General features: G+C 38.0%; 1 protein-coding gene across 4 annotated transcripts in view; it reads left to right on the top strand.

Moving 5' to 3' along the window:
• TENM2 (teneurin transmembrane protein 2) overlaps positions 1–13,372 on the top strand; it is a 1,019,238-nt gene that overhangs the window by 335,715 nt on the left and 670,151 nt on the right. Inside the window, exon 1 of one of the 4 annotated variants that reach the window (XM_087955492.1) lies at positions 8,500–9,536. The exons of the other annotated variants lie outside the window; for them this stretch is intronic. Coding sequence (XP_087811618.1) covers positions 9,491–9,536 — 46 coding nt within the window. The 5' untranslated portion in view covers positions 8,500–9,490. Of the gene's footprint in view, positions 1–8,499; positions 9,537–13,372 lie in introns of those variants that run through there. 4 annotated transcript variants of the gene reach the window in all.

Raw genomic sequence — 13,372 nt, 5'->3', positions numbered from 1 at the left:
TTGAAGACATTTCACTTCTCATCCAAGAAGCTTCTTCAGTTCTGAATGAACTGAATTGAAGAAACTTCATTCAGAATTGAAGAAGCTTCTTGGCTGAGAAGTGAAACATCTTCAAGCAAAAACAAAGAAAGTCCATTTTCCTTTTGAAAAAGCACCTTTGGGTCAACCATGACCTGGATGATTGGGAATCTCCATACACATTTAGTACCAGAATAGGACTCAGTACTCAAGATGGGTTCTGACAAAAACAAAACTATAGCTTCTAATTGTTTGAAAAGTATTTTTTACTACAACCTAAAATTGTATTTGCCTTTTCCCCCCCAACAATATCACATTGCTGACTAATGTTCATCTGGCAATCAGTTACTGTTCCAAGCTTTTATGCACAATTATTACTGCCAAGCCAAATTTCCTTTCTAAATAAACATATTTGATTTGTTTCTTAAGTGAAGAAATCTGCATGTCATGCTGCTATTAACAGCCCTTTTTTCTAAGCTATCAAGATTTCTGTCTTCTAAGATATCCTACTCAATTCTGTTTTATTCAGTTTCTTTTTAACTAGTTCCATTAAATGTCACCTCATTTGTGCTGAATATCAGTCTTTCCGCCCCAAAAATGATACTCTCCAGATATGTAGAATTTTAACTTCCATAGTTTTCATACCAGTTGGAGGGTTATGGGTGAAGAACTCCAACATATGTAAAGGCTTCCAGATAGGAAAAACTGTTAAGCATCTTTGCAATATGCATGTCAACATGTGTTTATGTTGATTAAATATAATATTGAGCAGCAAATTTATTTTATTTGTCTTGCTACTTCTCTTTCAGCTTTCAGAGATTTTTAGCTACTCATTATCTAAATTTGCCCTATTTATCCCAGATTTTTCAAATAACAGCCAGATTATTATGAAAAGAGCTTGCTGATAGTAAGGTTTTTGAATTGCTTCAGTGATTGCCATAGGTAGGACTATTCTGGAAAATAGCAACAGCTGCACAAACTGGCTTTTAAAAAACTCTTTTAAAATAAAATCTGTACTACTGAATCTTTTTGCTTATGAAATGTCAGAAACTATGTTTACTATAAAGCTTCTGCTTTAATGCCTCTGAATTTACAGTGTTAGAAAATATTCATAATAGCCACCAATAGTTCAGCCATGCCAGCATTTAGCAGAATGAAAGAGAGAGCATATAGCAGTCATCAGCTTTCGTTAAAGCTAAATCTAGCAACTCAATGTAAAAAATAAATATTATGGGAGGGAAAATATATTTATCTTTAATATTATGTTGTTCTTACTGTAATCTGTGTGCTCATTTTTTTCTTTTTTGTTTTCTTCAAGTGTGAAGTATTTAGGAAAGCTGTCATGACAAAAAGAAAAAAAAGGTAACAAATTAAGGTGATCTTATCTAGCATATTCCTAGCATATTTCAAAAATGAACTGCTTCAGGCTGGAGGTTGCAGGAAAGAAATGGGACAACTTGCCTCAGCCAATTTTCCATGGCCAATTTGCCATGGTCAACTCGCTGTGGGACAATTCAAGTTAATTATTTAAAATTATTCTAAAAATTATTTCATTTTTTTGTATTTTACTTTATTTTATTACATTTTATTTTGTATTTCCTTTGGTATCCTTTCTTTAGTGATTCTATTTGACTATTTTCTTTCATATTAACTCTTGTCACACTGTGAGTTGTTCCTGTTCTGACCAAAGGTTCCTGAGACAGTAACAATCACACACTGTTCCAAAAAACTTTATTTTTATTTCAATGGCTGTGAATTATATGCATTCACAGCCCATAATGAGTCCCAAACAGTTTATGAATAGTCCAACAGAAGTCTGCCACAGTCTTTCAGGATAAGGCTGATAAGCACCCACCTTTATCTCCCTTGAAATGCTGCCAATGACTAAATTGCCAATTAGCTGTACAAAGCCAAATGGAGCACAAAGTCAACACGGAGCTTCATATTTTAAACCGACCAGAACGAACAAAGTTGCTTCCTGCAAAGGCTCATGTCCCTTTGCTCCTCCTTTATGTCTTATGGGAGGGCCCAATCATCTCCAAGCCTTATTCCCAAGTTGCCCTTTTTGTCTTAACTGTTCTTGCCTTCTGGCAGCTCTGTGCAAGTGTACACTGAGAACAGGCTCCCCTGTTCCTCTGCCTTGCTGATGTCAGATTTTGGAGCCTCAGGAGTCAGCACATAACTCTCAGATGGCCCTGGCTCCATCTCTTTGTCGGACGCAGATCCCTTGTCTGAATCCTCCCCAGACTCCAGGACTGGCCCATGTTCCTCCCCAGTATCTGACTCTGCTGCCAGCTCCACAGGACGCCGGTGGACCACAACAGTTCCATTGTGAGTTGGCCATGGTGAATTGTCCTGTGGTGAGTTGGCTGCAGCAAGTTGGTTGCAATGAGATGGCCATGGCAATTTGTCATAGATCTCAAAAAGAATCTGGAAACATTGCCCCAATGTCTTCCTATGGGAGAGACATTGAACTTAAATTGTTGCTGGTAGTTTCATTCTCAGCCCTATTCTTTATCATATGACCCAGGGCACAGCTGTGAGCCATGGTGGTGCAGTGATTAAAGTGCAGTACTGCAGGCTACTTCTGCTGCCTGACTGCTGCCTGCAATTTGGCAGTTCAAATCTCAGCAGGGTCAAGGTTGACTCAGCCTTCCATCCTTCTGAGTTCGGTAAAATGAGGACCCAGATTGTTGGGGGCAATATGATGACTCTGTAAGCCACTTAGAGAGGGCTGTAAAGCACTGTTAAACGGTATATAAATCTAACTGCTATTGTTGCTATTCTGTGCTTCTTAGCTACAACACAAGAGGATACACAGATACACATGTGCATGGTATAACTTTGTTCTTTTTCCTACTGCAATGGCCACTGCTGGTAAATAGACTATCCCAACATTAAGAAACTATTCTGTATGCTGTCCATTCCTTGTTTTAGCTTTCAAAAATACTAAGGGCCCATTGGTCAATATTGGGCAAACTCCTTAATATTTTAATACTAAGGGCCTACTGATCAATATTATGCCCATATTGTACCCATATGGGCAATATTGTGCCCATCAACTAGTTTTGCCTCATAATGCAATATCTTAAGTGTACCCTTGAAATTATGTTTGTCACCATGGAGTACTACTTAAAAACTGTACTATTGTGTTAATCAACTGGTTTCAACAGTTTAAACCAGTTGATTAACATGAAGAATTTAAATAAGAATTTGGAGCTGTACTACTAGACAGAACTGCTTGAATTCTTATTATCAATAGAAAACTGGACCAACAGATCTATAAAATAAAAAAGTGTTTGCTTAAATGTGAAACAACCATATTTATCAAAATGCCATTGGAACTTTTTCACACTCCAGAAAGTTTTTCTTTGTCAAGTAGCAGTTAGTCCATCAGCTGGGACAAAGGTTCAGCAACCTAATCTAAAATATTTTTTTTCAGTAATGTCAAAATACAGTCCATAACAAGTGGCTTTTCTAAAACAGGGGAAAAAATAAGATATAAAGCAAGCCAAACCAAAAACCAAATTAAAAAAAAAAAAAAAAACCCATTTTAAAAAAAAAAAAAACCAAAAACAAAAAACCCCCCCCCCAAAAAAAACCCCAAACCCCCCAAAAACCCCCCCCCCCCCCCCCCCCCCCCCCCCCCCCCCCCCCCCCCCCCCCCCCCCCCCCCCCCCCCCCCCCCCCCCCCCCCCCCCCCCCCCCCCCCCCCCCCCCCCCCCCCCCCCCCCCAACCCCCCCCCCCCCCCCACACCCCCCCCCCCCCCCCCCCCCCCCCCCCCCCCAACCCCCCCCCAACCCCCCCCCCCCCCCCCCCCAAACCCCCCCCCCCCCCCCCCCCCCCCCCCCCCCCCCCCCCCCCCCCCCCCCCCCCCCCCCCCCCCCCCCCCCCCCCCCCCCCCCCCCCCCCCCCCCCCCCCCCCCCCCCCCCCCCCCCCCCCCCCCCCCCCCCCCCCCCCCAAATATCAATAATGTCATATTTGTTGTAACAGTCATTGTGGTGTCCTAATTGAGATTTTAGATTAAGCAGCAGGAGAGGAGGATGACTTTGGTTCAAGTCTATCCTTCAACATGGAAAGTCACCCAAATAATTTACTGGAGTGACTTTGAACTAGTTACTAATTCACAGTGCAACCTATCACAAAACCTTGCTATTTGGTAAGAAAACTGGACAAGGTACCACTATACACTGTAAGATCTTGAACAGATGAAGTATATTATCTAAAATACAGTTTTGAAGCACCTACATATACAGACATTTTCCTGGGCTGTTTCTGTTGAACCCTATAAATATTTTATCTAGGTAAAAATGTTAAGTTCTTCAGTAATTTAATCACTTTAAATTACATTACAAATTAAAGTAAGGCTATAGTAATCCCATAAACATTTAGCACAGAGTAAATCCTAGTCAGATTAATGGGTATTAATTTGCTATGAGACCCAAATATCATTATTGATTTCCCTATTGCTAATAGGAAAACTATTTGTAAAGTATAAGAAATATGAAAAATGGTATTTAGTTTAGTTGACCTTCCTTCAAATATCTTTTTCTCCCATTCCTTTTCTTTATCATAACCACATATACATTCTCATTGTGGAAAACTTCACAAAAACATTCCAAAACATATTATCTTTGACAACAAGAAACTTTATCAATGTAGTTCATGTTGAACTTCATTGCCAAGTACTGATTGGCTGAGTGCCTCTGTGACAAAACAATAAATTTGCTATGAATACCCATGAGAGGTGCCTGGATGGAGTCCATTCTAGACAAGCCATGATTTCATTAACTGAGTTGAATTTAGCATAAGAAGAACTTATTGTCTTTATGATTCTTTCTCTGCTAAATAAACTCAAAGCAGGAACAAGAAGGAAACTTTCTAAGTGGAATAGGGGAGAAGAATGAAGAATTCTTCATGAGCTATAGAAAAAGAGGCATTTTCTGTAGTCTGCAAACTGCCCTTGGAGCATCCTTGTCATCATGCAAAGGCATTTTTAATCTCACAGGCCTTTTAAATAATAATGCTGGTGCTAGGTTCTTCGATAAGCTCAACCGTAAATGGGCACAAGCAAAGATATGTGAGCTTCTGATAAATAGATTTATAATGGAAAATTCAGCCATTATGAAAGAATTTTGGTATCTGTTGTGTCTTAAATGGAAGCCCTATTTATAGTGAAAGTGAGGTTTAAATTCTGGGTCCTCTTTCTCTCCCTTGTACAATGTAATATGCTTAAGAATTTGGGGGACAGTTTCCACTTTGCAATTGTTTTAGTAACAGGCTAATCTGCTTTCAGCAATATTCTTCTAATCTTGAAAGAACTGACTCTAGTGTGATTTTTTGTTTTACCTTTACCTTTTGTTTTACCTTCTTCTTTGTTATTGTTTATTCCTTATATTATGCTATATATTTTATGACATCTTAGTGTATGTTTGTTGTAAGTTATAGACATTACTTTCATTTTTCTAATAAATTGAGTTTTTGTTAAAGAAGAAGCAACATATAAATAATGTTGCTTTAATTTAATTTATTCAGTTAGGAACCACCTGAGTTAAAAAAAAAACCTTTGTGGTGTGCAATAAATACCTAAATACATCTTTCTTTCTTTTAATTTACTTTTAACTTTCTACCTATACATATAAAAGGAGTTGTCTTCGGTAAAATTCAAGTACTCTATACTTTTTTCTTTTTATATGGACATTAACTTCTTAAACATCCATAGGTTGTTGTAATCTTAAATTCTTTTGCTTAATCTAAAGATTTCCTGTCTGCATGGGATTAATTAGGTTTAAACCACTGAATCTGTACCTTACAGCCTTGGCCATGAGCTTTGCATAGCCAGAGATAGATCTCGTCTTCAGTGAGGGCTTATAATGTATTTCTGTGAATAAATGCAACTATTTGCACTGTCATAGCCGATCAGTACTTCACTGAAATAATAGTAATAGTACTGATAATGATGACAATGATATAAATAATAGTACTGTCATACTACATGAATATTTTGTCCAACAAATCTGATTAATGGGTTAGCAGTGAGATAGAGTAACTAAAAGAAATCTTTTACTGAACAGCAGTCTTGAAATAGGTAAATCTTCCTCTGTTTTGCAAAATTATATAAGTCTAAACCCTCAATTCTGAAGGTTTGTGTATCACAGCATCAGTGTATAGAAAGGAAAGGGTTTAAAGAATGAAAAAGGAAGGCAGGAAGTCTTTCTTTTAAGTGTTAAACTTGCCTTATAATTGGATTTGCTAGTTGATAGTGAAAGCTTTGATTAGCTGTTTCCTAGAGCTAAGGAAGCTCTAAATAAAACTTTGGGTTGAAACCAATTATTTACATTTCCATGGAAAATGTCATTATTAGTACATTTTGCTCTGTAACTGTTATTCTAATGTGTTGTGGGATGGCTCCTGCATGGCTTGGTAATGATGCTGGAGAAATCATTTAAAGTACATTTAAAGAAGAAAAATAGCATGTACATATTTATGTAACTAAGTACCAGGCTTTCTGGGGAAGTTGTACACTCCTGCCTCACCAAGGTAGTTTATTTGTGCCAGTAAAGATTTATGTTGCTGAAATAAAGTTGTGTTGCATAGGAAGCCCTCAGCACACTAGTAACCTGCCTTAAAATGTTGAGTAAAGACTAATTGAAGCAAACTTTCAAGTCTTGGCATTCTCGTTATGTCTTGCCATTCTTCACATGTATGGATTTCATCTCTTAGAATTCTCAGTTCACGTGGCTATTGCTGAAATTCTGGGAGTTGATGTCTATACATTTGCAAGGCACTGATGTTGAGAAAGTCTGACCTAAATATTCCAGTGGATCATCTTTGGTGTAGGTTAATTGAAATTTTAACAGTGCACAGTTTGTGTGTACATCTAATAGATAAAGGATGAATTTTCCTGAAATTCCATCTTTCTTCCTGTAATATGAAATACATCTTTCTGTCAGTTGAGGGAAGTGCTACATCCTGTAGTAATTTTTTCCAAATTAGAATAAAAGCTAACAGAGATGTCTCTTTTGGAGCATAAAACATCATAAAACTATTAATTATGTCAGTAAAATACATTATTCATAAATTATTGATATACTTATAGACTGCCTTTCATTCTAATAAATACCAGAGTATTGTACAATGAACTTGCTACAAGTAATCTTATAAAATAAAACATATAATAATGAAATCCACATAAGCAAGCTGAGAGTTACATGTAAATAAAAACATGTAAATAAAAACCTTTCATAATTTCCTATTGAAAGGCAAAAAATACAGAATGCAAAAAGAATTTTAGAAGTTACCACTAAAAATATTTCAATATACTTAAAATATGTTACAAGGAATAAGAGATAAGGAAGCAACAAATGTCAGGACGCGAATGTTAACATTAGGCTAAAGAAAGATTGTCACATGTTGAAATAATTATTTGGTTCTCTTTCTTGTGGCAGACTTGGGCAGATTAAAAGTTTGATATAAATGGATATGTCAATGTCCAGTCTGTGTCAGTGATATGTATAGCATCCTATGGACCTGCTCTTCACAGTGTAGATGTACAGAACAGCCTTTTGCAGGGCTAGTCAGAGAAGCAAGGTATAGCATATACATATTCCAAGAAAATAAAATGTCTAAATAAGACCTCCCATTCCTTTTCTTTAGGAACCATCTGGGTGCCTTCCATTGCTGGTGCTTCTATGTAGTTCAATACCAAAAGGAGAGGATAATGTGGTGGCAGCAATGTATGGAGGATGCAGGCTTTCATCTGTGCCCAATAATTCTAATCTCTGATACAGTGCTTGCCCAGCCCAAGTTTAAATTAGGGGATTCATTTCCCCAGGTATAACCATGGTTTTAAGAGGGGACTAGATCAGTGAATGGAGGGTAAATCCACTCATTGTTGGCTGCTAATCATAATGGTAATATTCAGCCTTCTGGAACAGAGCCCACATGCCTCTAAGTGACAGATGCTAGGAAACAAGAGGAGAGGGGGTGTAATTGTTCTGAAGTTCTTGGCATTCTTATGTTCTTAAACATGCATGCATGCATGAAACAGCTACATTTTTAAAAAAAATTGTATTTTTCTAAAACTTGCACTTTATGACGACCAAGCAACTTTTCATTCTTCTATGTATCTTCATAAGTTTTATCCAGCAAGGAATAGTGGAGTTCTTCCCTGTCTTTTAGAGAAACCTACCTTGCAGACAGGACAAAAGATGGGAGATCCCAACATTAGAGAAAAGGCTGAATAAAAACAAAATAAGTCAATCAGTAAGGCAGCTAATAGGCACAGCAACCTGCTTCAATACATGTGCTTTGGAATACAGATAATGCATGGTGCAAAACTGAAGATCTCAATCTAGCTCTCAAATCCGGATTGCCATTTAGCCCAACCTAGCGGCTGACTGATTTGCCATGCTGCCCGATCACAACTCTCCGTCATTTCAGGGTGCAAATAAAAGAGTGGCTGGAAGAGGGTGTCGGTGATCCCGCCAGTCTAGAGAGATGAATCCAGCCCGGTTATTTACGTATTTATTTAGCTAGTTGCCGTGCGAATTCAATTAGCAGCGTGAAACATTTGTTGCGGTTTTTGTTTACCGGTGGCAGTTTGTCAGTAGTTATAAGTAGAGTTCCATCTGCCAGTTAAACTACAGGGCGAATAGGGAGAAAATTAACAGGAGAGAGAGAAAAAGAGAGGCAATCGGAAGGAATGAAGGAGTAAGTGAACTAAATTCCGCTTTGCTTTATTGGAGAAGGAGCGGGGCCGCCGTGGGGCGTGCTGGTTGCTTTTGGCTGCACGGGAAAACGCCGGGGAGGTGAGAACAGCACACGCGAGGACTGTTGGCACGGTTGGCAAACCCAGGAGGCGCAAGAATGTGTTGCCAAACGCGCGAGAGGGAGGCAGGGTGTCGTGTTCAGTGAGAGATAAACAGAAGATGCTCGACGCCTTTTTTGTGTGTGTGTGCCCTATTCTGCAAGCTCTTCCCTTCAAACTCCTCCAGATTGCTTCCCCTGCTTCTGCTCCTCGTCTCTCCCCCATTGTTCTCCTCTTTTCCTTGCTTTTGATGCACAGACGTTGTCACATTCCGTTGACTCGCCCCTCTTCCGTGGTTTTTTTTTTTTTTTTTTTTACATTCACGCCTAGTGAGGCTTTAAGCCAGAGCCAGCAGCCTCTCGGGCGAGTTTTAGTCATGTGTGAAGCTCAGTTTGATCGAGCGCTCCTTTTCTGCCTTTTCACTCTTGCAAAAGATTAATAGGTGGCGTCACGTTGCTCCCCTGCTCCTTTCCGCAGGAGGGACTTAAAAGGAACGACGACCCCCCACACGCCCCCCAAGCTAATCACTTTCGATAAAAAAATTCTTTCCCCCCCCCCAAGAAAGAAAGAAAGAAGAAAGGAAAGAAAGAAAGAAAGAAAGAAAAGGGGGGAGATAACCGTGCAATCTACGAGCGGTGGCAAAGACTGGGGAAGGCTAGAGATGCTTCACACTGCTAACAAGGGAAGGAAGGCTTCCACCGAGACAGGTAAGAAGTGCCTGAATGGGAAGGATCGGTGGAGGGAGAGAGACAAGCTGTTGGTTTTGCATCGGTTTTCAGCCCGAGAAAATATATCCGGTGGAGGATAGCAAGGGTCTTATGCCAGCTGTCTTTTGTTCGTGATGTAAAGTACCTGTAGTGACTGATGAATTGGAGCGTACTAAAGGTTCAGTTGAAAACGGTTTGTGTGGCAGGCAGCTACGATCTGAAGGACTCCCCCTCTCCTCCTCCCCACACTCCTCGCTTGTCTTGAATTGTTATTTTCACCGCGGACTTTTATAAAAACACTACTGGACACAAAGCTGGAGTTTGACGGAAGGTTAAACCCAGGGCTGGAGGAAATCTCCACGGCTTGCAGTCTTGCTGGTAGCGGGCATTCTGCAGTTTGATGCCCAATTGATCTGAAGCGCTTTCCAAGAGGGATTTGGGCTAACTACTGAGGCTAGGTGTTGGCGAAGGCTGGGGTTGATCCAGCATCGCTGGTAAAGCATGACAGTCTTTCTAAAGTGCTCTGCAACCTATGGCGCGGTTCGCTTTACGTTAAATAAGCCCTCGGTTCCCCCTGTCTTCAGTGAAAGGGGTTATCAGGCTATGCAAACAGCATCCAGGCTTAGCAACAATCAGAACAGTGGATGAATGTCAACTGTCCAATGGAGAAACTCTGACAGTGATGTCCACGAGTGCAACGGGATGTTGTAATAAAGGATTTCCTGCATAACAGCTAACACAGAGAGAGGCTAATTACCAGTCACAAGATCTGAACTTTAGATTGGGGAATGGGGAGCATACTTATGCATTGTAAGTGTCCCCAACTAGGCCTTTACATTTTTGTAGGAGAAAGTAGCTAGCCTGTTAGAGATAATGTAAGCTTACAATGAAATTTTGTTATCATATCCTGGATAACTGGTGTATTTAAAAAAAAAAAGTTATTTGAGAAGTCTTTATTTAAAACCTTTCTGTGTTGTCTTTACCATGTCTGAGTGTGTGCTTGTAAGGAAATTTAATATATCTTAACAATACTCCAAACTTGATAGGAGTCTGTGGAATACAACGTACAGATAATACTTTATTTATAGCTTTTTCCTCTCCTTTTTCTTATGCTTTAGGATATTTTTAACTTACAATTATATTAAAGAACTTAAAATAGGAAATATTAAAAAATCAGGAGTTATAGTTCAGATTTGTATAATAAATTAAAGAATTTCTGCAGGAGATGAAAAGTTATAGTTCTGTAGTGCCTTTCCATGGAATAGCTGTACCTGAAAATAACAAATAGGATTAAATAAAAAAAAAAAAAAAAGAATATTTGAAATGAAACTGAATAGTGGTTGTATTCTATGCTCATATATTTAAGTACACATCACATATAAGAATAATTGATTTTGTAAAGCATGTAACATGTTCCATAATATTTTTAATAGAATTAAAAACTCCAAAGGGCATGTTTTCTTGTCAAGTTTTAGAAATGTAAGTAACTGATTCCATTACAAGCAGTTTTTCATAAAAAATAAAACATTGCCACTTGAAAAATATAAATGAGAGTCACATAGCATAGGTAGAAATCAGGTTTATTACAAAATAGGGTAATTTAACAAATATAATTATACATTAAATTTGTGCAAGGTGTACAATGCAATAGTAAGTACTGTAAATTTTTAACTTATTTTAACAAAAGAGTTTGCTTCTTCATAAAAAATGTCAGCTTAAGCACAGCTAAATAATACAGGAGGCAATTTTGATTTTCTCCTGTACAAAAACCCTTAAATCTTCCTAGAATTCAGTCTTTGATTCTCTGCATTCAAAGAACCAAACCTTTCAAATGACTTTTTCACATTATAATCATTGCATTAGTAAAATGAATGGTAATCTGCAGTAAATAGGGAACACTCTATATCCCTTAAAAGACAGATACAGAAAAGTTAAGTTCTTTTAACAAGGCTAAACACAAGGGCAATAGTAAAGACTCTGTTGTCAAACCAAATTTCTGTTCATTCATAGTTCTCCACCCTCCTCCTCCTTCCCTAGCTTTTTTGGCAGATGCTATCTTGCTTCTTCTCAACATTAACAGTGTGATTAATATGAATTGAAGCATTTTACGGATAATCCAGTAGATGCTGCTATAGAGCAAAGGAAACATCACTTAACTGGCTGGGAAAAGAGGAGAGAGAGGAGAGCAATGGGAAGAAAAATCATGAGCTCTGCTGATTCTGAGTATGTTGACTGCTGATGGAAGAGTAATGTGAGATCATTACATTTTTATACCATTCTATAGGGTGTTATTAAAGCTGAAGCCACACTTGCTGGAATGATCACAGCTCGGTTAGGCACATAGCACGTCTGCTATTTTAAATTGTAAAATCAGTTTACTGTACATTACTATGCAGAACATTTCATCACTGAATACTAAAGCCCTTTAACATGCAAATTTTTCAGAGGAAGAGCTGAAGCACAATGATCTTAAAGAAATAATGCCCAGATTCATTATAAAAATGGGCCCCAATTGCCAATGCAACAGTACAAGTGTTTGTAAATTAAAAATCAGTGGTGGAATTGAATTGGAATTGAAATCATTGATGGAACTGAAAATTGTGGCTTTTCTGATTAATACTGAGCACTTAATAGAGTCATTGTAAAATACAGAAAACCTAAATTGTTAATTAGAAAGGATGCATGACTACCAGCACTAAAGGTTTTGTGAAGTTTTTGATAGGACAGGAAAAAATATAGAAAAGCAGAATTTGAAGATGAAAAAAGGAGAGTATATATGGATGAGGAAAAAATGCGTAGTGCTGTGTTATCCTGCAAGTCTTGTGTAAGTAAATGTTGATAACATGACAAAGCAATCCAGACAGCTACTTACTGATGCAATTTCAGGCAACCAGTGACCTCTATCTGTGGGAATATTTTTTTTTTTTAAAGTGATCCCGAAGCCATCAATTTACACTACATTCAAAATAGTGAAGAATAATTTTTAACACATCATTGCTTCTGGAATATAATGCGCTATTCCTCTTCTAAGCCATGTTTGTGTTTAACTACATTTCATGATAACTTGCTCTGTGTAGCTGATACAAATTTTGTGAACTGATTAAGTAGATTCTAAGTTCTTGGCTTAATCTGTTGTTAAATGTTGAATACCACACACACACACACACACACACACACACACACACACACATGTGTATGTTTGTGTTAGCCAAATATAGGTAGGCTGTACTTTCTTCTTATACTACATTTAACATTACTGTTAGCTTTCTTTCTCTTAAAGCATGCGCCCAAATACATACCTGCTAGAAGGACTGATATTTCAAACATGAAACTGTTTGCCTTACAACAGTATAGTTACACTCAATAATAAAAGCTTAATTAATTCTTTTACAAGTGAGCTTCTGATATGCAAGAGAAATTACCTTTCCTTTTTTTCTGCCTTCACTCCCTATTTCCTGCCTCACCTCTACAATAAAATACAACTTTCCAGACCAGTTCTGGAATATGTGAAAACTGAAGGAGGAAGAAAAAAAAGTTTATTAATCAAAGAAGGACACAACCTTTTATCTTAATAAATATAATTGCATGTGACTGGTTTTAAAGCCAACATGTTTAAGATATTCAACTTACATCTGTCTTTATGTATAAGGATCTAAAATGACTTTGACAGTTGTATTCTGCTATTCAAATGAACAGCAGTTAGATTCCTTTTACATAAGTACATTTAAATATGAATTTTAATCACTGATTAGAACATACTCAAGTATGTGTAATTTGAGATGCTTTGTCATCACTTTCAGAATCATGTCATTTCATGTCTCAGAACTATTCTGCAT

This window comes from Notechis scutatus, chromosome 2 (assembly GCF_049901735.1).
Source record: "Notechis scutatus isolate UNSWTSFEM ecotype Mainland chromosome 2, rNotScu1.2, whole genome shotgun sequence".
NCBI classification, from domain to species: domain Eukaryota; kingdom Metazoa; phylum Chordata; class Lepidosauria; order Squamata; family Elapidae; genus Notechis; species Notechis scutatus.
This window is presented reverse-complemented; position numbering and strand designations above follow the sequence as displayed.